Source organism: Gracilinanus agilis, chromosome 4 (genome assembly GCF_016433145.1).
Source record: "Gracilinanus agilis isolate LMUSP501 chromosome 4, AgileGrace, whole genome shotgun sequence".
NCBI classification, from domain to species: Eukaryota; Metazoa; Chordata; class Mammalia; order Didelphimorphia; family Didelphidae; genus Gracilinanus; species Gracilinanus agilis.
In genome coordinates this window covers 105,138,430-105,165,432 of record NC_058133.1, presented here as the reverse complement: position 1 = coordinate 105,165,432, position 27,003 = coordinate 105,138,430, and the positions used below count along the sequence as shown (strand labels likewise).

The following is a 27,003-nucleotide window of genomic DNA, read 5'->3' as shown; positions in this document are numbered from 1 at the left end:
ATGAAAGGTTACTGTCATGCAAGAGACTGTAGAAATTACTTAATCAAACCCTTGTATTTCACAAGAGAACTAAGGCCCAAAGAGGTAAAGAAACTTCTTCAAAATCATAAAACTAGTTAGTGGCAGAACTAAAATCAGAACCAGTTTTTTCTAATTTACAGGCTAAGGTTCTTTCTCCCACTTTATATTGTTATGCTCAGTCTGCCCCAGGATTTTCTGTCATTAAGCATTTATTAAATACTTCCTATGTGACAGGCACTGTGCTAATTTCTGAGGATTCAAGAAAGTCAAAAAACAGTTTCTTCCCTCCAGGAGCTCAATAGGTAATGACAGAAAAAGCAGGCAAACAAATGTATGCAAAAAGACCTTACAAGATCACTTGGAGACAATTTCAGAGGGAAGCCGCCACTAGTGTTAAGGAGAATCAAGAAAGACTTGCAGGAAATGGGATTTTAGCTGAAACTTGAAGAAAATGAGGAGGTGGAATCATAGAAACATAGTGTCTTAGAGCAGAGGGATCAAATATGTGGCCTCAGCATTGCTGGAATCAGATTAAAATGTAATTGAGGGGCAGCTAGATGGCTCAGTGGATAGAAAACCATGCCTAGAGAGGGGAGGTCTTGGATTCAAATTTGATCTCAAACATTCCTGGCTTTGTGACACTGGGCAAGTTATTTAACCCCAGGTACCTAGCCATTACCAGTCTTCTGCCTGGGCACCAATACTTAGTATTGATTCTAAGATAGAAGGTCAGGTTTTGTTTTTTTTAACGTAATTATTGGGAATATTTAACAAAATAAAAATACAGTAAAACATAGTAACATTGCATTAGTTTTTACTAAACCAGTGTGCAGCCAGAGATCTTTCTTTATACCCTTTTCTGTTTGAGTTTTGACACTATTGCCTCAGTGTTAAGGCCCCTGGTTTCAGATAAACAATCAATAAATATTTATTAAGCACCCACTATGGGCTAAACACCGTGCTAAGCACTAGATACATATTTAGTCCAGGTCTCTACCAAATACAGAATTCATTCTAGAATATTCCTAACATGCAGCCATTCATGTTGTTCAGTTGTTTCAATCATGTCTGATTTCGTGATCCTATTTGGTTTTCTTGGCAGAGACACTGAAGTGGTTTGCCATTTCCTTCTCCATCATTTGACATGAGGAAACTGAGGCAAACAGGGTTAAGGGATTTTCCCAGGGTCACACAGCTAGTAACAAAAACAGGTAACATCTAGCTTCTTAAATATCTTGTAATGAGGAACTGGCCACCTCATGAGGTACTTATTCCATTTTCAGATAGCACTAATTGGTAGCAAGTTCAGTGAGTTAATATCTCTGTAACTTCCATCTCATTGAGATCTAAACCCTGGTCCACAGAGCAGTGCTTTGAATATCTGAAAAGAACTGTTATGTCCATTTTAAATTTGTTATTCAGGCTGAATGTCCCTAATACTTTCAGCCAATTCTCATGTTACATAGTTTCAGGTTCCCTCACTACTTTTGCTTCCCTTCTTCCAGATGCATCAGTTTTTTCAATATTCCTTTTAAAATGTGCTGAATACAGTACTCCAAATATGGTCTGACCAACATGGAATACATTGGAACTAGGATCTCCACTAATGAAGCCCAATATTTCAATAGTATTTTTAGTAGTCATATATTGACACATTTTGAATTTAAAGGGAACTAAGCCCGTATGATTTTTTTCTCAAAGACTGCTGTATATCTGAGTTTTCTTTCTGAAGAAGCAATATGAGGTTCTCAGCTATTTTTATATTATTATCTCAGAAATTTTAAGGCTAGGGTAAAAGAATTAATGAGCAGTTATCTGCCATGTTTATTTACCATAAATTTGTAGTGGGTGAAACTGATGGTCTAGTAAAATTAAGTAACACTACAGTAGGAGCAGAGAGGTCTTACAGTGGAGATTATTACCCCAGAGAAGAGGAGAAGAAAGTCAGTGGAGGCAAGAGAAATTGGTAAATTGCCAAGTAGTTGGTTGAGACTGGGAATGCAGACAAAACCAGAATGAGAAAAATGTGAGCCCTAGACTTGGATTTGGAGGATGTTAGTTCAAATCTCCACTCTGCTGCTTACTATCTTTGTTTTCTTGGACAGCCATACACCTGGAGTGAGGACCCTTCTCTCAATCTGAGCATCTCTTGTCTTCTCATCCTATATTTGAGTTGTGGATTTTTTAACTTAATTGCAAGATTTTACACTTATTGTGATTGAATTTAATTTTTGCTTAGTACAAGTAATAATAATAATAATAATTGAAGTTTCTCTAGTACTCTGAAGTTTGCAAATCACCTTTACACGCTCTTATTTGAGCTTCCCAGCATCTCTTTGAAGTAGTTACTTCAGTTATCTCCATTTTACAGGTGAGAAAGGAGGACTAGAAAGGATAAGTAGCCTGCCTCTTCATGGTTACCCATCTTGTATCAGAGGCAGCATTTGAACCCAGGCCTTTTAAGTCCAGTACTATGAACTAAATCATATTATATTGCCCATTATGGTTCCAGCTTATTGTGAAATTTCCTAGTCTTTTATCCAACATATAACCCTCCTTCTTGGCTTTACATCATCTACATATTTGATCAATATATTATTTCTGTCTTAAAAAAATTAATCCAATGATTAAAAATTTAAAACAGACTAGTAGACCTTTTTGTAAGCTGACAACCAGCATTCTCTATTAACTTTCAGTTATGCTATTCTCCCTTTTTCCCCCCTTTCTTGGCTAGATGCCTCTCTTTCTGTATTTTTAGAACTCCTTTTAAAATGTGAGCTCATCTCAAATTCTCTAGCCCAGAAAAGGAGCACTGTTCTCATTTGTGCCAATCTCCTTGATTCCCAACAAAGGAGAGTTAATCTTCTTCTTCATCTTATTTAGCAAATCGTACCCTCAACACGGACATATCTATCTCTTTTTTCAGAGCAAAAGTTTAATTTGAATTTGTATAGCATGTTTTATCACTGGAAAGATGGAGTTCCTTCCCCTTTCAGAGTTAAATATTGACGAGTCTGTTTTCTATTCTGAAAGATTATTAAATTTTAACTGATTGTTTTAATAAAAGTTGAAAACTGTAAATAAGATTTGAGCTCATAAGAGAACACCTTGTATACTCATATCTGTCTCTTAAGGTACCTCTCTAGTTTTTTCTTGATTGTGAAAAATAGTTCATGGCTATATGGTCATAAATTTGAGCTGTTTCCCTTTTGGAGTCTTAGACAATGAGATCTTACTTATGTTTATGAATTTTTTAGAGTCTAAGACTTTTTTTTTCTTTCTGCAGCATGTCTCTTCTTTCTTATTAGAAACTCCAAGAGAGAACCCACTTTTGCCCAAGGTCCTATTCACTTCAGTATTCTGAATCTGATTCTTCTGTTCTGTAAAACATGAAATTGTCAAAGAATTGTTATAAGGAAGAGCAAGAATTTATCGGGAGAGGCAGTTAGGTGGCTCACAAGATAGTCACCCTGTATGGAGGTCCTGGGTTCAAATTCGTTCTTAAGGCACTTTGTAGCTGTGGGACTCTGGTCAAGTCATTAAGTGACCCCAGTTACCTAGCCCTTAACACTTTTCTGCCCAAACTAATACTTTGTATGAATTTTAAGACAGATGATAAGGGTTTTTTAAAAATTATCATAAGCTCAGCTTTTAGTACTTTGTAACTTCACTTTCATTATCTTTAGCTTAGCTATCTGGTGGTTGTAGTTGTCCAGTTTCTTCTTGCCAGTTTTGTTATCTATGTTGGGAACTGATAGTACATTTCCTCCATCTGAACAAAATTTCTAATGAAATGTACTAAGTGATTTATTTTTCTCATTGACATTGTCTTTGTTACAATTAGGTGGTAGAACTACTTTGTAGTTCATATGCCTTCCCAATATTATATTAAGTAGACCAATCAATATTTTTTGAGCAATAATAGTCAAAGCCCTTTTCCAGGTTTTTTGAGGGATATAAAAAGTAAGTATGCTTTAGTTTACAATCAATTCAGGGAGTTAGGGAGTTAGAACACAGATGTACATGGCCTAGATAGTGGTGCGGAGTTTGAATTGGAAAGAGGATAGAATTTATTAAGGGTATCCATGAAATAAAATAGAGTGCAGAGATGAGGAAATAAAGGCCTGTATTAGGGTGGTGGCAATGGAAATGGAAAGAAGAAACATGAAATGATAGAATTAATAAAGCCATGTTATTGATATTCGCATAACATGAAGTTCTACATTTTCTTACATGAAAGTTCTCAAGAGTGTCCAGAAATCACTTTGCCTTTTCTCAACACTGGAATTATTTATTGAACGGAGATAAAACTTTCTGATTGTGTGGTAGCCTTCTCTTCTGGGAAGACATTATTAAAATCAAACAAATAACCCTCGGTTGTTTCTGAAACTTAGAAGATGCTTCAGGCCCCAACACTTTAAGAAATAAGCTAGTGTTTTTTCTCTTTTACCTGCAGAATCCAAGGACTACTTTCTCTTTGTCTCCATATTGCTTGGGGGTAGGCAATATGGCTCCCAAAGACATAATGACAAACTCACATGCTAAGTCCATCCTCAATTCAATGAACTCTCTCCGGAAGAGCAATACTCTCTGTGATGTGACATTGAAAGTGGAACAGAAGGACTTCCCTGCTCATCGGATTGTTCTGGCTGCTTGTAGCGATTACTTCTGTGCTATGTTCACTAGTGAGGTAAGTGGGAAACTAATGTTTCCCAGGGGTTAGAACTCCTACTTGGAGCTTATTAAATCATGTATCTCAAATAGCAAAGGCATGATGATAATAATACCTTGCCTCTACAATCCAGTCTATTTTTCTTTTTTATTCTCCTTTTTAAAATCTAATAAATTTTTCATGGTGATTTTTAGGCTGTAGTCTGAAGAAAATGAGTTCTTACCTAGTCTAAAAAGGCTTCCTAAGAGGAGAACATGGATGGCTGTTGTGGATGTGTGGGACAGCTTAGGAAAAGGTCCTAGTCTGGAGTATGTAAAAGTAACAATGAGACTAAGAAAAAGTTTGCTTACAACAAATAGGGTGCCTTTCTGACAGTATGGAGAGATGCTGTAAGTGAAGAGTTATTATCAGGTCTTGAAACCTAGAATGAGTTGGCTATATTTGCTAATTGTGGAAGACTGAGCAAAAGAGAATTTTTACCTGTTACACAGCCTGTAAAAGAATTGTAAATAGGTTCAGAGAATCTATTGACCACAAAGAATTTAATCCTCTAATTCCAGAATCATAGTATTAATCAACAAACATTTAGACTGACTGACATGTTGAGTTTTGGAATAGAGAGTGCTATTACTGTGGATTGCACTTTACTATGCTAAATCATTTGCCTAAAATCTGACTGCTGTATTTAAGACATTGAGCCTGGAGCTAATTCTACGACATATATCTGGATTAGAAGAAATATAGAAATCTGAAATATGTGGTTCCAACAGATCTAATCTTATTTTATAGTGGTCTTTGGTAAACACTGAATATCAGATCCCTAATTTTTGACAAGTTGTATGCTTAAGATTATCAGAACAAGATAATTCAGAACCATTAGCCTTGAGATAGTAATGAGGGTGTACTCAGCAGCTGCTGAATATTGAATTAGGACTGCTGACTTCAAATTTATATATAGTGTACATTTTTTATAGGCATCTGATTGAAAATTATGAATGTAAAGTCATATGAAAGATCCCCTTCCACTCCTTCACAAAAAACATTTTTATAATGTTTTTATATATAAGAGGTGATATAAAGATAAGAAAAAGGGAGAATATTTAGGATATCTTAGAGTAAAAGAGAGGTAGAAAATATCACATTTTTGAAAGATAAAAAAGATTGATAGAGGCAATATGATGTGGTCAAAAACTCAGTGGACCAATCAGAAGGCCTGGATCTTAGTCTTAGCACTATAACTTACTCTAAGAAACTTTTAAAAACCAGTTTCCTGGGACAGCTAGGTGGCTCAGGGAATTGACAGTCAGGCCCAGAGCCTGGAGGTCCGAGGTTCAAATCTGGCTTCAGACACTTCCCAGCTGTGTGACCCTAGCTGTGTCACTTAACCCCCATTGCCTAGCTGTTACCACTCTTCTGCCTTGGAACTAGTAAACAGTATTGATTCCAAGATAGAAGGTATGGGTTTAAAAAAAAAGACCAGTTTCCTCATCTGTAAATGTGGATAAAGAGGATCATGAAACCACAGATTTGGACTAGATCAGCCTTAGAAATCATCCAACTCTCATTTTACAGATGAGGAAACTAAGACCTAGAGACAAATGCTTATGTTGGCTATCTCAGAAGGTTTGTTGAGGGGCTAAATGAAATCACATGTAATAAATAGCATTTTATAAAGCTCTAAAACACTACATAAATAAAAGTATTTTTATCACATCATAATGGTTATATCCATGTCTTAGCAAAGAGCCCATACTAATGGCTTACTGATGATGTATACACAACTTCTTTGTAGCTTGAAAAATGGTGATCTATAAACATACTTTGAAGTTTCTATCCATTTGGTGATCATTGTATTTAGTAACAATACAATTTTTGTTAAATTATATAATAATTTTATTATACCATCTTTTAAGTATTTCTATAGCATCATATACTCTTCATAAAACCTGACCTTTTTAAAATATGTGGTGATTGGAGTTTCTATAATTCTTTCTTTTGGAAAAAGAGTTGTAGCATTCCATCCCTTCTTTAATCATCTTTCCTCAACATATTTTTTAGAAGTTTTTGTTGTCTTTTGCTTTCCTTATCATCTTCAGTTTCTTTAGCTTATTTACTGATCTTATAAGACCATGCCACTTACTCTTTTACCTGCACTTGCTTCCAGCATCTTTATGTGTATTTTTTTTTTATTAAAAAATTATTTCTCTTTGTGTCTTCAGGATTTCATCCTTGAGAGTTTCCTCTCACTACTGGATTGACTGGAATTTTAGTCTATCAGTTCCCTCTTTCCTCTAAAGCTTTTGAAACCTATTCTCCCAGAATTCATCTGACTTGCTTCTTTTTTGTTACAATTAAGAGAAGATTGGTGACTTTTTCCTGAGGTTCCCAGTATTTCCATCCTAATAACCAAGTCTTCTTTGTTAGTAAGACTTAAGGGCAGCTGGATAGCTCAGTGGATTGAGAGTCAGGCCTAGAGACGGAAGGTCCTAGGTTCAAAGCTGGCTTCAGACACTTTCCAGCTGTGTGACCCTGGGCAAGTCACTTGACCCCCATTACCCACCTTTACCTTCCACCTATGAGCCAATACACAGAAGTTAAGGGTTTAAAAAAAAAAAGACTTAATACAGAATTTCTTTTTTTTTTTTTTAAACCCTTACCTTCTGTCTTGGAGCTAATACTGTGTATTAGCTCCAAGGCAGAAGAGTGGTAAGGGTAGGCAATGGGGGTCAAGTGACTTGCCCAGAGTCACACAGCTGGGAAGTGTCTGAGGCCAGATTAATACAGAATTTCTTCATGTTGGTCCCTCCATTGTTTTTGATGGATGAAATTATTATTAACCAATCCAAGAAATCATTAGTTTCTCTGCTTTTGGCAAAGAAAGGACTCCAGTAAGCTGTCCGAATAATTGAAGTGTCATCCCTGTTATATTACTTTTTGTGATCCATTTTCCAAACTCATCTGTTCTCTCTTTCTCTCTGGCTGGTAGTATAAAGATTTTGCTTTTGATCCTGTTGATTTTTAACCCAGATGTTCTCTATCCTACTTTCCTCCCTTAGATTCTTGGGGTTTTTCATGGTAATTTTATCTTTTTAATATAAAAATACTATTCTTTTCCCTTATACCTATCCTATTTTCTTTTGAATAAAGTATCATCTTGAACCATAATCTAGTTGTGGGTTTCAAGCTTCAGAAAAGAACCAAGAGGTCAAATTTGTTTCCTTTTGTTAGAATCTCTAACTGATCTTGCCCCTTAACCCCTACTATGGGATGTTGTGTAGAAATTGCTAAGACTGTGGGTTTTTAAATCTAAGTTGTCCTTCCTTAGGATTTTATCTCCTTTGAATAGGATGTCTACTCCTATTCTGTCTACTTTGTAGCCATTCTCTGTGGTATCTAAGCTTTGTGGATAGATTAACAAAAGCAGCTTTCTCCTTCCCATTCCTTTTCAGTTTAAAGCATTTTTTATTAGACTTATAAGATTCCATATAGATATATTACTAACCCTTGTTAGGTTCCTATCATCTTTGGCAGAGACCATCATCCCTTTATTTTAAGCCATCATCCTGTCAAGCACCCTCTTTGTAGCCAGCTGTTAAAGTGTTCGAATCTACGTTTCTTTTCTGATGTACTTGCTTCAGTGGGCAGCAGTGATGTCTATACCTCTTAGGTCCCTTGGTTCTCCATTTCCTGCCAAGCACTTCAATTTTTAGCCATATTTTCTAATGCTTTTTTCCTTCATGATGTATATTATTTGTACCCATTTGAAGCATCAAAAGTAAACGATAATCACATGGTATCTTTGGGTTATCTGCAGTTTTGAATTCTCTGAATCATAGAATGTCAGAATTAGAACCTGAGAGGCTATCTAGGGTAACTGGCACCTGAACAAAGAATACATTCTATAATATCCAACAAGTAATACAGGAGGAGAAAGAAATTGTCCTAGATGAAATTTGGGAAATTGTGCAGTGCTTTCAGTAATCTTAAACTGCTAAATGCTACAAATGCCTGTCTCTTAATACTTTTGTTCTCTAGATGTCTTTGTAAACTGTGTACATTGCAACACTAGCCAATTCTTGTCAAAATAGAAGCCTATAGCTACAATGTGTTTTGTGAACAGGATAAATAATACTATTTGCCTCTTTGGTACACTGTAGCTATAAATTTCTATTTTCACAAAATTTAGGTAGAGTGTTGCAATTTTTATAGCCTTTTAAGCTTCATCAAATGAAATTACATCTGTATCCCCTGGAATTTCAATCCCTGTTTACTACTCTTTGAATCTGCAGCTCTCAGAAAAGGGGAAGCCATACGTGGATATTCAAGGTTTGACTGCCTCCACTATGGAAATCCTGTTGGACTTTGTATACACAGAGACAGTGCATGTGACGGTGGAGAATGTACAGGAGTTGCTTCCTGCAGCTTGTCTGCTTCAGCTGAAAGGTATACCAGTCATGCAGAGTTGCTGCTTTTCACAATTCAGACATTGCTGAAGATTTTTGAAACATTGCTATGGGCAGTCTGTGACAAAGAATATATGCTGCATTTGTTTTTTGCTCCTAGATTAGGGAAATGTACCAGATAGGCAATATCAGTTGCTATATATTATAACCTCCAAATAAGGGTATTTGATTCTCTTCAGAAAGGGGCTTTTATATCTCTGGGGGTCCATCATGATTCCTAAACTGTGATGAAGTACCCTCCTCCTATTCCAGTTTTTACTTTGATACCAGTTATGCCTCATTATTTTTAGTCATTGTTTTCTGTATGGCCTAAACAAAGCAAACTGTATTAGTGTGACACTGTTGCTTTTGTACATATTTGTGGATTTCATTTTATGTCCTAAACTACTAACTAGGGAGTTATGAGATTGTGGCTACCTTCTCTGCACCAAAAAATAGACTTCATTTGTTTGGTAGACTTGAATGTAGAAAAGGAATATTGCTAAATGACTTACTATTGTCAATAATTTTTTTTAACCCTTACCTTCCATTTTAGAATCAATACTGTGTATTGGTTCCAAGGCAAAAGAGGGTAAGGGGTAAGCAATGGGGGGTTAAGTGATTTACCTAGAGTCATAGCTAAGAAATATCTGAAGCCATATTTGAACCTAGGACCTCTGATCTCTAGGCCTTTTTCTCAATCCACTGAACCAACTAGCTGTCCTAACCATTGGCAGTAATTTTTATTGCATTCTTTCCAACCTCTCTGAAAATAAAATTGATTTTTCTATTTAAAAATGAGGAACAGAGAAGTAAAATGATCTTGATGAAGGAACAACTTGTGAGACAAAATCACAATTAGAATTTCCTACCTTTGTTTTTCAATCTGTGCCTTAATCATGAGCACAGACTTTCATTGACATTCAGCATACAACAATAAAGCTGGGTCTAGAGAATGTAAAAGAAAGGTGTCTTTCTTTTAAACCCTTAATTTCTGTCTTATGAACAACTTTATAAGGTAAAAGGGCAAGGGCTAGGCAAACAGGATTAAGTGACTTGCCCAGCGTCACACAGCTAGAAGAATCTGAGGTCAAATTTGAACCCAGATGCTCCTGACTTCAGGCTTTATACTCTATTGTGCCACACATCTGTACCTTCCAAAGTGTCTTAAAGTCTCTCATTTTTGGTGTTCGTCATAGGTGTCAAGCAAGCCTGTTGTGAATTCTTAGAAAGCCAGCTGGACCCATCCAACTGCCTGGGCATCAGGGATTTTGCAGAGACACATAACTGTGTTGACCTGATGCAGGCAGCTGAAGTCTTCAGTCAGAAGCATTTTCCTGAAGTGGTACAGCATGAAGAGTTCATCCTTCTGAGCCAAGGAGAGGTGGAAAAGCTAATCAAATGCGATGAAATTCAGGTCCGTATATGACTTGATGGTTGGCCTCACTCAGTACTTTCTATGATAGTCTCGGCAATAAGATATTACTAGCTGTTGCTAGTTATTCTGTCTACCATTAGGGGAATTACTCTGTTGTAATATTGGGATAAACTATTGCTGGCAAAAAAAGAGAGTAGTTCTCTCTAGACTTCACTTTATATGAGTGATAATTCCAAGAATTTCTATAAACATAATGTGAATTTGCATGACCTAAAGAAGAGAAGGAGGGAAGGAGACAACAAGGCTTTAGATGTGCTGGGCGGAGATGGGGCCAACATATGGACACAGATAGGAAAGGACAGGTACTATTTGGGGGCCAGGGACAGATAGAGCACCCTGGCTGGCTGGCTGGAAGACAGAGGGGGGCAAGAGGGGCAAACAAGTAATAAAGATCTCAAACTAAGCCTCTTAATCTGGTGGGGGTGGGTGGTGATTCTTCTACTTGAATTTGGTAGGGAGGGCTTTGCTTTTGTTTTGGCGACTTGTTTTGTTTTTGGGTGGGGTAGTGGGAAGCCATATAGTGCCTAACTGAGGAGCAGGAATGGAGTGGAGAATGTAGTCCTTACAGCAAAGTTAACCTAGGTGTTTTCTTGGAGTACAGATTTCTTTCAGAATTCTTTATGTATTTTCAATTTTTCATGAAGCAAAAATTGTTGTAGAATATAATTGCAAGAGGGCAGCTGGGTAGCTCAGTGGATTGAGAGCCAGGCCTAGAGACGGGAGGTCCTAGGTTCAAATCTGGCCTCAGACACTTCCCAGCTGTGTGACCCTGAGCAAGTCACTTGACCCCCATTGCCTACCCTTACCACTCTTCCACCAAGGAACTAATACACAGAAGTTAAGGGTTTAAAAATATAAAAAAAAAAAATAAAAAAAAAAAAAAAAGAATATAATTGCATTACTACCCTAGTAAACTTTCAGTTAATGATAGAGCAAGAAATGGAATAGTAAGGCCACTCAATCCCAGTCCTAAATCCCATTGCTAGTCATTTAACAGAATTTACTTTTCTTGAGTAGAGTAGTTTTCTAGGTTTAGTCAAAGGATCACTCTAAGGGCTAGAGAGAGACCTTTGTAAACACAGAACTTACCTATACAGCTCATAATTATATCTATTTTTGGCTTTCCATCTTCATTTAGTTAGTTTCATTATAAGCTGACTCTAAAGGGAAATATTCTGGTTCCCCCTCTCCCCATTAGGAGAATAAACCTTTTTGAATTCTTTGCAACTCATTTCAGATCTTTGGGTTTTTTTTTTTAATTCTCCTGTGACAGTAGTGAAAGTTAATTGAAAATCGCTGTCCATGGCACCTACTACAAATATGTATGCTACTTTATACAGCAGATATGTTAACTGAACATTGGTAAATCACATCATTCTAAGTGAACCAGGGCAGCCTCCTGGCAGGCTCATGTCTTTGGTGTATGTGACTGAGAAACCTACAACTCAAGCTGATCTGGCTATCTCTACCTTAAGCCATGAGTTGTTAAAAGTATAGAGTGTTGCTCTTTTGTTCCATTTATTTCTGCCATGTCTACTTTAATATCAATAAAATACTAAAAGCTTCTCAAAAACTTGCATTCTTGGAAAAAATTAGTAGTGAAACCTCTGGTAATGGACTTAATGCAGTAAAGTAAACTCTGAAACCTAATACTACAAAGTAGAAAGAATATAACATTCAGACCTAAGTCTCCCTTCTCTAACAAGGGGTGATGAATTCCTTCTATTTTCCAGGTGACCTGATTTAAACTCTGTTTTCTGTTCACACTCTTCAGGCTATTATGAATGTTAGGAACTGTGCCTCTTATATAGAGATGTTATAAATGAAGGGTTAATCTAAGACCTAGTTTTGAATTAAAGATAACAAATGTCCTCACATTTCTGAAGCTTAAGAAAAAGGGAAGGAGAGGAAGAAATTAAAAATGAAAAAGATATTTTACAGCCTATTGGTTATAATATTCCTAAAAAATATTCTTAGCAACCCAGCAATCATTCTGTGACTGACCTGATTTAACCATGACACAGGAAACTGTCACCTAGGCCTGGGACACTTAGAAAAGTGAGTTTGGAGGAAGATTAAAACAATATCTCTTTAAGAAAGCTTCATCTAAACCAGTGGAAATGCCCAGCAGCTATGGGGGGGTGGGGGGATGAAGGGGAAAGTAAGAACATGAATCATGTAATCATGTTAACTTTTCTAAAAAATAAATATTAAAAAAAAAAAAAAAGAAAGCTTCATCTAATCCATGAATAACTAGAGAAGATGAACTGAAATGAATAGCAGTAACCCATATTCTTTATGGTACATTTGTAGGTAGATTCTGAAGAGCCCGTCTTTGAGGCTGTCATCAACTGGGTGAAGCATGCCAAAAAAGAGAGGGAGGAATCCTTGCCTGATTTGCTACAATATGTCCGGATGCCCCTGCTGACCCCCAGGTACATCACGGATGTGATAGATGCTGAGGTAGGTCCTAGGAGATGCCTAGACTCTACCATTTTCTTTGGTTTCACTGTTTCTCAGCCACATGTACTGAATAAGATTTTTATTCTCTGTATATAGGACATTAGAGTTTTTCTAAGAGACCTTCCTAGCCATGAAGCTGGGATTAAAGGGTGCTAAAAACAGTCATCTTCAAACATCTAGGAGAATGTATTTAAGTTTACAGATCAGTGTAGCCAGAAGTACTGTCTGTGGAAGCTTTTAGTTACACACAAACTATTACATGTTATTTCATTTTGTGTTATTATTTTGAATTTGTCATTTAGGCTCATAGACTTGAAATTGGCTGGGCCATTAGCAGTCATCTCTTTTAGCCCATTCATTTTGCAGATGAGGAAACAAAAAGTACAGTGACTTGTTCAGAGTTGCACGAATTGCTTAAATGGCAGGACCAGTCTTTGAAATCTTTCACCTTTCTACCATAGTGTGCTACTTGTCCAGGCTCTTAATACTTGCTGTGTATTCCAGAAGCTTTAACTATTTCACACAGCTAACCAGTGGCAACTAGCCAGCTCCCCTTTCACCCAAATTAAGGGGAGCCTGTTTTAGTTTGGCTAGGAAAACAGGACCAGTAAGGAATAGGAGTAATATCTTATTTTTTAGACCATGGAAAAGTCAAGGTCATTGGTTGAGTATAAGCTATCTGAAAGTATCTTTAAAATGTTATATTTCACCATTCTGATTTTGATGCATTTTAATCATTGACTTCATGAGTATAAAATGCAACTTTGAGTCAAGTTAATTTATAAGCTCATTTGTTTGGCCCCTATATCAGTGTTATTTTTTGTTATTGTTGCTCATTCCTTTCAGTTGTGTCTGATTCTTTGTGACTCCATTGGGATTTTCTTGGCAAAGATACTGGAGTGGCTCGCCATTTCCTTCTCCAACTTAAATTACAGATGAGAAAACTGAGGAAAAAACAGGGTTAATTGACTTGCCCAGGGTCATATAGCTAGTAAGTGTCTAAGGCGAGATTTAAACTCAGGTCTTCCTGACTTTAGGCCCAGTGCTCTATCTACTTTGCCACCTATCATGGTTGTTAATTTCTCTCTCTTGTTCCCCCTAACACCCATCTTTAACTTTTTAAAAAATGTACTTGTCAAGGAAAAGAAATGGAAACTGAAGAATTTACAAGTTTTTTAGTAACAAAGCTCAGATTATCTTTAATCTACACGTCATCCTTTACAATTCCCCCCAGGCACCTCTTGCTAGCCTTTACTCTTTTTTTTTTTTTTTTTGCCATGATGATTCATTATTTTCTTTCATTTTATCTTTATTTTATTTCATTAACAAATTTACACATAAGTTTTCCAAAGTTATATAATTCATGTTGTTTCCCTCCCTCCATCCTGGAGCTGACAAGCAATTCCACTGGGTTATGCATGTATTATCATTCAGAACATATTTCCATATTATTCATTCTTGTAAGAGAATAACCTGATAAAAACCAAAACCCCAAATCATATATCCAAATAAGCAAGTGACAAATCATATGTTTTCATTTGCATTTCTACTCCAACAGTTCTTTCTCTAGAGTTGGATAGCATTCTTTTTCACAAGTCCCTCAGAATTGTCCTGGATCATTATATTGCTGCTAGTAGCAAAGTCTATCACACTTGATCGTCCCACAATATGTTCTCCTGGTTCTGCTTATTTCACTCTGCATCAGTTCACGTATGTCTTTCCAGTTCTTTCTGAAATCATTCTGTTCATCATTCCTTATAGCACAATAGTATTCCATCACCATTATGTACCACATACATAATTTGTTCAACCATTCCCCAATTGAGGGGACATCTCTTTAGTTACGAATTTTTTGCCACCACAAAAAGCGTAGCTATGAATATTTTGTACAAAGAGGTCTTTTCCCATTTTTTTTTAATCTCTTAGGGATACAGACCTAGTAGTGCTATTGCTGGATCTTTTGATCCAACATTCTTTTAAAGCCCTTTGGGCATAATTCCAAATTGCCTTCCAGAATGGTTGGCTCAATTTACAACTCCACTAGGAATGTATTAGTGTCCCAATTTTGCTACATTCCCTTGAACTTTATTATTTTCCTTTACTGCCATATTGGCCAGTCTGCCAGGTGTAAGGTGGTACCTCAGAGTTGTTTAAATTTGCATTTCTCTAATCAAAAGGGATTTAGAACGTTTTTATATGGTTATTGATAGCTTTGACTTCTTCATCTGAAAACTATCTATTCATATTGTTTGACCAGTTGCCTTTACCCTTACTATTCATTTTGCTGTCCCATTCATAATAGACCTCCTTGGGTGGTCAGAAAAGTGAGAGAGCTAGGTGTGTTGCCTATAGCTTCTTAAAAAGGATATCCATCCCTCTCATGCCTGGAGGTTACTGCAGCCTCTTAGTGTTCCCCTTAAATATTCTTGAAAACAACGTAATGGGATATTTTCAAGACTTCTTTCTATGGTTTTATTCCCAGCAGCCCTTGTGGAGCCTAGTGTCTTGGTTCTGTATATTTAAAAGTCAGTTCCCATTTAATATAGTTTGCACGTCCCTGAAAATATTTATTGCCTGTGGTTCATTTAAACATTGGCTGTATTCTAGCCTTTCATACGATGCAGCTTGCAGTGCAGGGACCTGGTTGATGAAGCAAAGAAGTTCCACCTGAGACCAGAACTGCGAAGTCAGATGCAGGGTCCCAGAACAAGAGCTCGACTTGGTAAGGATGAATGTGTGGTAAATGGAAGGTTAAGAACAGGGAAACAGAAATTACCTTGAGAGCATGGCCACCCACTCCAGGCAAAATCAGGGTGTCTGAAGTTGGTAGAGTTTGTCTTTTTGCCCTTCAGATTCCCTCTTCTGTCATCCTTGCTTTCCACTGGCAATCATTTAACCCCTACTAGATTAACTGATGATGAAGAAACTCATTAATATGCTTAAATTATACCCCGGAGCAAATATGTTGTAACCGATCTCTAAGGTATTCACATCAGCAATACAACTGCCCTCCAAACATGTAATCTGCTCTTTCTATAAATGATAAATGAAGATTTAGCACCATCTCCCAAATCTGTATACAAGGACTCTTAAGAAATAAGATCTGGCCTTTTAGGGACTGATTTTCTCTAAGAAAGAGCTAGAAGAGGCATCTAGGTAGCACAGTAGATAGAGTGCCAGACCTGGAGTCAAGAGGTCCTGGCTTCATGTCTCCATACTTAGTATCCTTTCTAAGACAGAAGGTTCATAAGGGCTTAAAAATTTTTTTTTGAGCTAGTGAGTGCTTGTTTCAGCAACACATGTACTGAAATTTGGCTCCTGTGCAAGAATGACATGCAAATTCATGAAGCATTCCATTTTTTCTTTTAACTCTTGCCTTCCATCTTAGAATCAATACTGTGTGTTGGTTCCAAGGCAGAAGAGCTGTAAGGGCAAGGCAATGGGAGTTAAGTGACTTTCCTAGGGTCACACAGCTAGGAAATATCTGAGGCTACATTTGAACACAGGATTGATCTCCTGTCTCTAGGCCTGATGACCTATCCATTGAGCCACTTAGCTTCCCATTATTTAATAATTTTTTAAAAAGTAAAAAAAAAAAGTTAGACTTCATGGGATCATAGGAGCCAAAAGGGACCACAGAAGCCAGTTAATCCAACCCCCTCACTTTATAGAGGAAGAAATATAGGATCCCTCAGATACAGAATTTGAACCCAAGTCATCTAAGATCTGTTATTAGTTCCCTTCTTTTGCAAGACAGAAAATGGTCCCAAAGGAGCTAACAATTCTATTGACAATTGGGACAGGACTGACTTAATTCAAAAGCCATTTATTAATAAGCTTCTGTTTTGTGCAAGGCATTGTCATAGGATATTAGCACATAGATTTTTAAAGAACTTAGCAAAAATTAGCAAAGGCAGAGGAGCTAGGTGACTCGGGATTGAGGGTCAGGCCTGAAGATAGGAGGTCCTAGGTTCAAATCTAGCCTCAGACACTTCCTAGCTGTATGACCCTGGGCAAGTCACTTAACCCCCCCCATTGCTCTTCTGTCTTAGAACCAATACTGTGTATCAATACTGTGTATTGGTTCTAAGACAGAAAGTAAGGGCTTTAAAATTTTAGCAAAGACAAGATTTTACTAATTCCACACCAACAAATATTAAGCCTTTAATATGTGCAAGCTACTAGTGATTCAGGGACAAAGCTAAAGTTCTACCATCATGGAGTTTCTCCTGGAGAATTCTAGGTGGAGGTGACATAATGTGATAAAAGGCCACTTAGTTCCATAGGAACAGTTATACTCTAGTATACTTTGATTATAATGTCTTGGTAAAATTATCACTAAATTTCATCTGATCAAGAGGATGCTCTGCAATTTCTGCCTGGACTATTTGGTCTGGCCCACAGTGCCTAGAATATGTATATCACAAGGCATATGGTAGGCACTCAAATATTTGTTGAATGAAACTGGAATTTAATTGATTAACTACAGGTGATAACATAGTTCTTTTATGAACATAATACCTGCATTCTTCTGAGTAGGCAACAGTGAGTTTTTTTGTATGCACATAAACCTAGACTTTTTTGATCCAAACCTTCGTATTATTAGTTGATGATAAGTATTACTATATTCCTCATAGAACCTCCCCTTGGCAGGATTTTCAAAATAGATTGTTTCTGGAGCACTAGGTGGCTCAGTAGGTTAGGAATTCAAATCTAGCCTCAGATACTTCCTAACTGTATGACCCAAGGCAAGTCACTTAACCCCAACTGCCTCACCTTAATGCTCTTCTCCTTTGGAACCAGTACTTAATATTGACTCTAAGACAAAGCTGATAATTTTTTAAAATTGTTTTTCAGGCATATTTGTTTTAGCACTTGTCCTAAAACTATACATTCTATACTGGCATTACCTTTGTATCTGGAAAGAATTACAGCCACAACTTGAAGTGTGTAGCCTTTTTCTAAATGTTGTTTGGCAGGAATGGGTGACCATGCTTGTAATTGGAGGCACTTTAGAGAAGCCCATACTTCCTATCCTCATAGACGTGTATCCTGATATAAGTTCAGATATAGAGTTCCCCCTTCTCTGGTAGTTTTTTCATGACAAAAAAGTTTCTCTGAGCATATATGTAGAGAATGTATTCTTTGCTGTAAGCCTGTGCCTTTGTAGAATGTAGATATCCTTTAGCTACATTTCCTGACATGGATGGACGCATTCTCAATGCTTTGTAATGTGCCGTAGGATAAACCAGCTAATCATCATCTGCAGCAAATCTTGCCTTCTGACATGATTGAGAGATTTCTGGTTTGTTTCTCAGAAGGCAAATGACTCTCATTTTTCTCTTTTTAGAAGTTGTAGCATGGCAATCCCATGGCATTCTACATATAGGCTTTAAGCTTAGGATCTACTTGGAGGTGACTGAGGGTTAATTCACTCCTTTCCAACTTTCTCTGTCTGTAGAAATGACTGAAAGATATACCAATGGAAGGGGAAGTTAGTGGCTCAGTGGATTGAGAGCCAGGCCTACAGACAAGGTCCTAGGTTCAGATCTGGTTTCAGATACCTCCTAGCTGTGTGACCCTGGGCAAGTCACTTAACCCCCGTTGCCTAACCATTACTGCTCTTCTGCCTTGGAACCAACACTTAGTATTGCTTCTAAGAGGGAAGGGAAGGGTTTTAAAAAAAAAAGATATATCAAGTAGAATGATGGTTCTGAATAGAAGTTCATTTGAAAATTAGAATAAATCCTTGGTTTTGGACAGCTAAATTTTTTAAAAGTATATTGTGTAGGGTGGTTGGCTTTTTCTTTAACTGTTAGCTTCCCTCAGCCAAAAAATATTTACATTAAAGAAATAATAGCATTTCTTTGGGAAAAGAGTAAGCATCAAAAATAGTTATTGTGTCTTTGGGTTAAATACAAGCTAAATATTAGTACACAATGAAAGTTTAGGTAACTGAACCCCTTTTAGAAGGCTGGCTTTTTTTTTTTTTTTGACACTGCTATAAGCTGTTCTGGTGATATAGTGTTTGATTCTGTTCTTGTAAGTTTTTAGGCAATCCTTTCTCTTATAAGCATGAAATCTGTCTCCTCAAGGGACAGTGAGAGCAGCTGACTTCTGAAATGAACTTTCCCCCTAACTCTAGTTTCACTTGTTGGCCAAACTTTCTCATGGTAAAACCATTTAGAACTTGGAGACCACTGGGCTCATAACCTAACTTTCTTCTTTGTCCCTCACTAGTGGAGACCATTTGAGAGAATGTCAGACTGCCCCAGTTTTGTAGAGCAATCTAGCTGATCTAGCCAATCCTTCAAAAAGCTGGTCATCTGTACTTAGAATATTTTAAAAGAAAAGAGGGTAAGAGTTTCTTCTAATTTTAATATCTGGGAAATCCTGAACAAAATTTGTTACATAGAATAGCAGAGACTACAAGCCACAAATCAGAAGACTAACCTTAATGTTTGCAAAATATGAAAAGACCTGTTAATTGGTTATGTATTGGTTAAGCCTATTCATTCATATATTAATTGCTCTCAGTAGCATTATCACATATAAGGACAGTGGCATTTAGATTGAATTCTCTCCCTTTCCTTTCCATGTCACTTTCACAGAAAGTGGGTATGACTGGGGAAAAGTGGCTACAATGCTTAAAGGAAAGAAACAAAGCTACTTTTGGTCCCGTCCTCCCAACTGGAGAGAATCTGTGGGAATATGATCACAGGTTTAGTGTAATCTGAAAAGTTCTTTTGGTCAAAACTCATTGATTTTCCAAAGAAAGAATGGTTTGACTATTACTTTAGACTGGGGAAAGGGACTTCTTTATTTGGACTTTGGGAAGAATTTACCCTTAGAGAATGAGACTAAACTGTAGAGTCTATGTTCTTTTCCTGGTAGGTTCAAGGCATGTCCAGGCTACTATTGTAACCATTAATAGTCTGATATGTAACAACAGTCTTTTAGAAACCGAATGAAAATCAGCTGCCCTGAAGTGCTTCAAGAGAACAGAGGCAAATAATGCTGTTGAAACAGGGATTTTCTTCTTTAAAAATAATGGAGCAGGGGTAGCTAGGTAGCTAATGGATAGAGCACCAGGCCTGGAGTCAGCAGGACCTGGGTTCAATTGTAGCCTCACACGCTTCCTAGCTGTTTGAGCCTGGGCAAGTCATTAACTCCAATTGCCTATCTCTTGCTGCTCTTCTGTCTTAGAACTGATACTAAGAGGCATAAGTTAAGGGTTTTGAAAAAAGGAATGAAGGAAGAAAGAAAGAAAATGATGGAGCTTTCTTTTTCTGGTGAGCAGTCTCAGGATTTTGGCAGCTTTGGTCAGCTGGTAAGGAGTTTACTCATCATTCAGGTGGTAAAATCAGGGAATTGGTGTCATAGAGGAAAAAAAAAAAAACCAAACTACTGGCCGTTTTAGGGATATGGGGTTTAAGTGAGAGAAACCTTCCCTATCCTTCAACCCATATCTCCAGATTTTTTTTCACAATGAGAGACAAGAAGTATCCTCCCTCAGCTCCTCACTGTTCTTGTAGTGACTCCAGTCCTTTCAGTTTGTCATAGCTAAGTAGAATCTATAATATACTTTCATGTGTGAATTTTTTTGGCATTTTGGGTTTTTACTGTCTTGAATTCTTGAATATTGAATACTCTTAGGATATCAGGAATGCAATTTTTCCCAATCAGAGGCCCTATGAAAAAGTAGCATTCTCCCAGACAATTCCTAGTACATATTGTTTACCTTGAACCATTCCTCTGAGTCACTGAAGAGACTAGATGCCCCTTAAATGTTTCTGTCTGGACTTCCCCAGGAGGAACCACATTTCCAACTAGGGATAGAAAGTAACCTATTGTTTTCTGACTTTGTCCTCAGGAGCCAATGAGGTACTTCTGGTGATTGGAGGGTTTGGCAGCCAGCAGTCCCCCATCGATGTGGTAGAGAAGTATGATCCCAAGACTCAGGAATGGAGTTTTTTGCCAGTAAGAAATAATAAAAACACCCTTTTGAACAGAGAGTTTCAGTTTGCATCACTTACTCTCCAAGTGATGATAAATTGCATTATCAGCCTAGGAGTAGATAAACTTCTTGTCATGATTCCTATGAAGATAGCCTTAGCCTTTGTTGAGGTTCTAAGTCAAAACTTTACTATAAAGGTTTGAGTGCTTCTGATAGTATTGGGACTTAGCACAGCCTCATTGTAATTCGGGAGGGATAATCTCTGCAAACAAAGCTCTGAACTGTCCTGTTGGTAATGAATTTTATCTTCCTTTTTATTGTTTCATGAGATGAACTTTCAGAGCTAAAAGAGGCGTCATGAGACCTAAATGGAGTCATATGATAGTGGCTGTGATTTGAGCAGTGATAAAGCAAAAGTGCTTTTCAAAATCCAACCAAGAAAATTCATGTTGCTTTTCCCCAGGCAGGCCCTTTAAGAGTAAGATAAACAGTAATAAGAGACTGGATGGTAACAGGACATTAAAGAAGAACCTAATAAAATATGTAGAATTGATGAGTCTTCCAAAAAGATTTTAATAAAGACTTGGAAGTCAGGTATGGTGGGAAGATCATGAAAGAGAAAAGGGATGACTCCCAGCAGAGGCTAGGAGAAAGTATATGATAGCAGAGGGTAGCAATCAAGATTTTTCTTTCATAAACATATGGTAGATGTCTTTGAACCCCATCCCTAGCATTTGTTTATTCTTTCTACATATCATAGAGCATCACTCGGAAAAGGCGTTATGTAGCCACAGTATCCCTACATGACAGAATCTATGTAATTGGTGGCTATGATGGCCGCTCCCGCCTCAGCTCAGTAGAGTGCCTGGACTACACAGCTGATGAGGATGGAGTCTGGTATTCTATGGCCCCCATGAATGTCCGGAGAGGCTTGGCAGGTGCCACCACTCTAGGAGGTAGGCATGTTTTAGGGTAATAAACACATTCAGCTATGGCTAAATAATTGGAACTTGTAACATCTCCTATTGTTAGGCATGGGAGTGAGATTAGAGGAATTGGAAGACACTGAAAAGACCAAAATTGCATCTCCTTAACCATTAGCCCTTGAGTATAAACAAAGCCTTGAACCAAGTTGTGATGGGTAGGAGTTGGGTAATCAAGTCCCTGTGTGTCCTAGCTGCAAAACTAAGATTAAAAACTATATTTTAATGCTCCCCTTGCCTTGAATTGCCATAGAGCATTCTTTTCTACCCTACTCTTCAATTAAGTAATTGACTAACTTCCTTAGCTTCAGATCTTCATAATGTCAACAAAAAAAGTTTAACAGAGCTTCTCAGTTTACTTCCAGAGTTTGTAGGGAACAGAGGTTTTAGAAGCCTTTCTTTTTCCATTGGTTTGTGATTTGAGGAAGCTAGGATGACCCTACTGATGGACTTGGAGTCAGGAGAACCTGAAATTCCAATATGATCTCTGTGACCTTGGACAAGACACTTAACCTCTCCCAGCTTTAGTTTCTTCATCTGTAAAATGCAGTTAAAAAATAGCAGTACCTGTCTACCTACCAAGGTTGTTGTGAGATTCAAATGAGATAATATTGTAAAGTGCTTTTCAATCCTTAAAGTTCTATTTAAATGCTAGCTTGTATTCTTATTATTGTTTGTGTATTATGTACAGATATGATCTATGTCTCTGGTGGCTTTGATGGGAGCAGGCGGCACACTAGTATGGAGAGATACGACCCAAACATTGACCAGTGGAGCATGTTGGGAGACATGCAGACAGCCCGGGAAGGTGCCGGACTAGTGGTGGCCAATGGGGTGATCTACTGCCTTGGTACTTAGTGTGGGACCTAGAGATGGGGGAGGGAGCTCTGTTTCAGATACTGCTTGTTGGGTATGAATTCTTTTTCATCAAAATACAGGCTAATCCATAGACATCTTCCATTTGTTGTGCTGCTTTCACAAAATAGATTTCTTCTAGAATTCTAATAACTAAGATCAAGTTAGCTTCTAAGAATATGATGGTCAGTGTTTTATTCAAGCTATATGAAACTACAGTAGGAGAACTGAGACCAAATGGGGAAGTAAAAAAACATTCATCATAAGAATTGCCAAAATGGTCCTACTTTGTGTTCCAGGAGGATATGATGGACTGAATATTTTGAATTCGGTTGAGAAGTATGATCCCCACACAGGACACTGGACTAATGTTACACCAATGGCTACTAAACGCTCAGGTGAGGAAAGGTGAGGTTGGAATTGGGAGAGAAAGCAATACTGATGGGCTAAATTTAAGTTACTGTCTAGTACTGGTAAGGTCTCTTTAATACTAGGAATCTGGACCTGTGGATTCTCTTCAGTGGTTCTAACACCTACTTATTGTAAAGCATGGACAAAACGATTTCTTTTCTCTTTGTTTTCCCCATCAAAGTAGGATTTGTCATGAAGTGGACTTCAGTCCCCAACTGGCTAATAGGATGTTGTAGGCAAAGCTTAGGTGTTTACTGAGTGAAGATTTTTTAAAAGTAGAGTAGATGGGAACAAAGGGAAAAAGAAATACTTTGCTATTCTAATTCTTTTTTTTTTTATTTACTATTCTTTTTTAAACCCTTACCTTCTGTCTTAGAATCAATACTGTGTATTGGTTCCAAGGCAGAAGAATGGTAGGGCTAGGCAATGGGGGTTATTAAGTGCCTTGCCCAGGGTCACACAGAGGAAGTGGATGAGGCCAGATTTGAACCTAGGACCTCCCATATCTAGGCCTGACTCTCAATCCACTGAGCTACCCAGCTGCCCCTGGTTTTCTAATTTTTTATGAAGGACTTTAATTACATATCATTTCTTCTAATTCAAGAAAATTCAATCAACAAAAAAAAATTTTTTTTAAAACCTCATCTTCCCTCTTAGAATCAATACTAAATACTTGTTCTAAGACAGAATATTAAAGTCAAGGCAATTGGGGGTAACTTGTCCAAGGTCACACTGGTAACCTGAGGTCAAATTTTAACCCAGGACTTCCTGTATAGACCTGCCTTCCTATCCAGTGAGCCACCTACCTACCTCCAGTGCTAATATTATATGCCAGGCACGTGCTAAGAGTTGGAGATAAGACAAAAAGGCAAAAACTGTCATTACCTTTCATGGTATCTCTTATTCTAAGTTTTTGCCTTGTTGCTTTTTTCCCTTTCTTTTGAGAAGGAAGTTAAAGGATGAATCCAGTATGGAATAGAAGAAATTGGAGGGAAAGATGAGAAATAAGAACCATTTCTAATTTTCTTTGCCTCAGACCTTACCCTAAGATCTCCCCATGGGATTGGTTACTCTAGGCCTATTATGCATCCACATCCCTAGGTTGCTCCAAGGCAAATTGGCTATAAGGGTTGAGAAGCAAGGGTCTTCAATTTCTATTTCTGTGATCTAATTAGAACAGAATCTTAAATCTGGTAATACTTATTTGGTATTCCCTGTTTTTCCACAGGTGCAGGAGTAGCACTGCTGAATGACCATATTTATGTTGTGGGAGGGTTTGATGGTACTGCACACCTCTCTTCTGTGGAAGCCTATAATATCCGAACTGACTCCTGGACCACAGTTACCAGTATGACTACCCCACGATGCTATGTTGGGGCCACAGTGCTTCGGGGGAGGCTCTATGCTATTGCAGGGTGAGGATTCAGGAACTAGGAAGGAGTCATCATGTGCCTAGGGCAAGAGACTCTGTGGGACTCAATCCTATATTTTAGAAGGAGGAGGGTTCAGGAGTGGGACATAGTTATTATATTGAACAGTGGTTTGTCAGGGGAAGGAGCAGAGCTCTTAATGCCCTCTTTTGCTTTCTCCCCCCCCAGCTATGATGGGACCTCTCTACTGAGTAGCATTGAGTGCTATGACCCCATCGTCGACAGCTGGGAAGTGGTGACATCTATGGGGACCCAGCGGTGTGATGCAGGCGTGTGTGTCCTCCGTGAAAAGTGACCAAGGGTGGAACACCAGCCAAAGCCATTGACCAGTTCAAGGGGCAGGTTGGGGGAGAGCCAAGGATTCCTTGCAGAAATTTCTTTCCCACTGTGTGGACGGGGCGATTACAGGCACCGGTGCAGTGATGGCTATACTTATTTGAACTCCCCTGTGTTGGCAGCAGCTCCTGGGATTGGGTAGTTGACAGAAACACAAGGGAAAGCACTTTGAGTGACATGTGAGAGATCACTGTCTTCTCAATCCTTGCTTCTGGGAGCCTTTTCCTGGTATTCTCCAGTCCACCTTGTGCTTAAGCAAATTTTGTGTTGTGCTTGATACCTGCCAGAAAGCTGAGGTGGGCATGGCTTCTGGGCATTTGATATGCTCAGCCTAGTTCACAGGGTGCCAACTTGATTTTAACATTGGTTAAGTCCAAGGATTTTTTCTAGGAAAACAACTATTTTGGTGTGCACTGGTAACTGGGGACGGCAGGACTCGAAGTTTCATTCCATAAGACAGTAACAGCCTCAGAGAAATTAAAGGTTCCTATCAAAACTTAGAGGCTGGAGGCCTGGGGGGGTCATCAGGCATCCTAGAATCAGGGGTGCTGCTGAAGGGAGAGAGGGTAATGGACAAGAATCCAACTTAATGTAGAGTATAAGTGGACTTGGCATACTAATTCTATCCTGAAAGACTATGGTGTACCCATTCAGAAATCCTCCTCCCCTGTTGTGTGTAATATAGAGCTTTGTTTCTCATGATGTTGGAGATCACTAACCTCTGGAAGAAACAAAACAAAGCTAACAAATGGAATGTCTCACTGTGGAAGTGGAATGTGCCAGGGAAGAAATTCAAGGATCAGTGCAATCAGTCCATACGTTTCATCCATAGCAGGCTACATCTAGCCATGGCAAGGTTTGCCTAGAACAGATAGAGCCTTGTTTTCAGCAGGGCTCATCTCTTAGAGTGGTTCTTGCTGCTGCTCAGTTTTTTTTTTATCTTCCTCCACTGTTCCTGACTTCTCCCTGTAATTAATGTTCCTGTGTCCTAGTGCTGCATAATCAAGGATAAGCAGAAATGTTCTGAAAGGCTTTCCACACCTTTGGTGGTCTTCTGAACCATTTTGCCAACTGGGCCCCACTGAGAGTTGAAATGAAATGCTTGCTTTTGGGGGTGGGGTTAGAACAGTCATCTGAGTAAGGAAGCACTTGACCTCTGATCTTAAAAGTCTACTTGGGCCCCTTTCCCAGAGTCTTGTGTTTGACTCTCCTCATAGAGTTCATTTCATTTGTATTTTTTTATGAAAATATTAAAAACCACATGTCTTGAGTGCAGTTTGTGGCAGATCCTCACTGTACTCTAAAGGCCTTTATAGAAAAAGGGGAGAGGATCAGCTTTAGGTGCCTTCTTGAGAATGAATTTGATTTATACTAAATCTCTTACCCACTCTGTACTTGCTATAGAGCATTAGGTCCTGCTACAATTAAGAGATGGGAGACAGCTGCTATTCTTTTGTAGGAACCAGAACAACCTTGTAGGCCAGGTCATACCACTCCTAGCATACCACTCAGTTTGCCCAACTACAGTTTACTCAAATGGGGAGGGGGAGGTCAAGGAAAAGAAACATAATATCAATGTGGTTACTTTCTAAGTATGTATGCCACATCTTATGGTCAGCTAACTTCAGTTTGAATCAGCTACATGGTCCTTAGTTCCTCTAAGAATATTGTACTGGGATTTCAGAAGAGCTGGATCAAAAACCTAGTTTACTTGCTAAAAACTGGTTGGATTGTGTCCTTCTATACAATGGAAGGTGGTGATAATACTTTTACACAGGGTGAAGATGGGATAAGCTGTACTGAATGTAGGAAGCACTAGTGTCATGTGGTATTGTAGGATTTCTCTTCCTAAATGAACAGATTTTCCTTACCAGGTCCTAACCCATTAGTATTCTAGTCAGTTCTAAATCATGTCTCCCTAAAACCTGCAGTCACTGACTACTACTTCTACAAGTATTCAGTGAGAGGAGGAATTTGGGGCTATTGAAGTAGGAG

General features: G+C 38.2%; 1 protein-coding gene across 1 annotated transcript; it reads left to right on the top strand.

Moving 5' to 3' along the window:
• KLHL12 (kelch like family member 12) lies at positions 1 to 26,279 on the top strand. Its single transcript, XM_044674924.1, has 12 exons — positions 1 to 84; positions 4,478 to 4,711; positions 8,983 to 9,136; positions 10,335 to 10,552; positions 12,887 to 13,036; positions 15,644 to 15,758; positions 20,910 to 21,016; positions 21,754 to 21,949; positions 22,668 to 22,826; positions 23,131 to 23,229; positions 24,471 to 24,657; positions 24,841 to 26,279. Exons 1-12 carry the CDS (start codon positions 1 to 3, stop codon positions 24,965 to 24,967), a joined length of 1,830 nt encoding a protein of 609 aa, XP_044530859.1. The 3' UTR covers positions 24,968 to 26,279.
• The last annotated feature ends 724 nt before the right edge of the window (positions 26,280 to 27,003 follow it).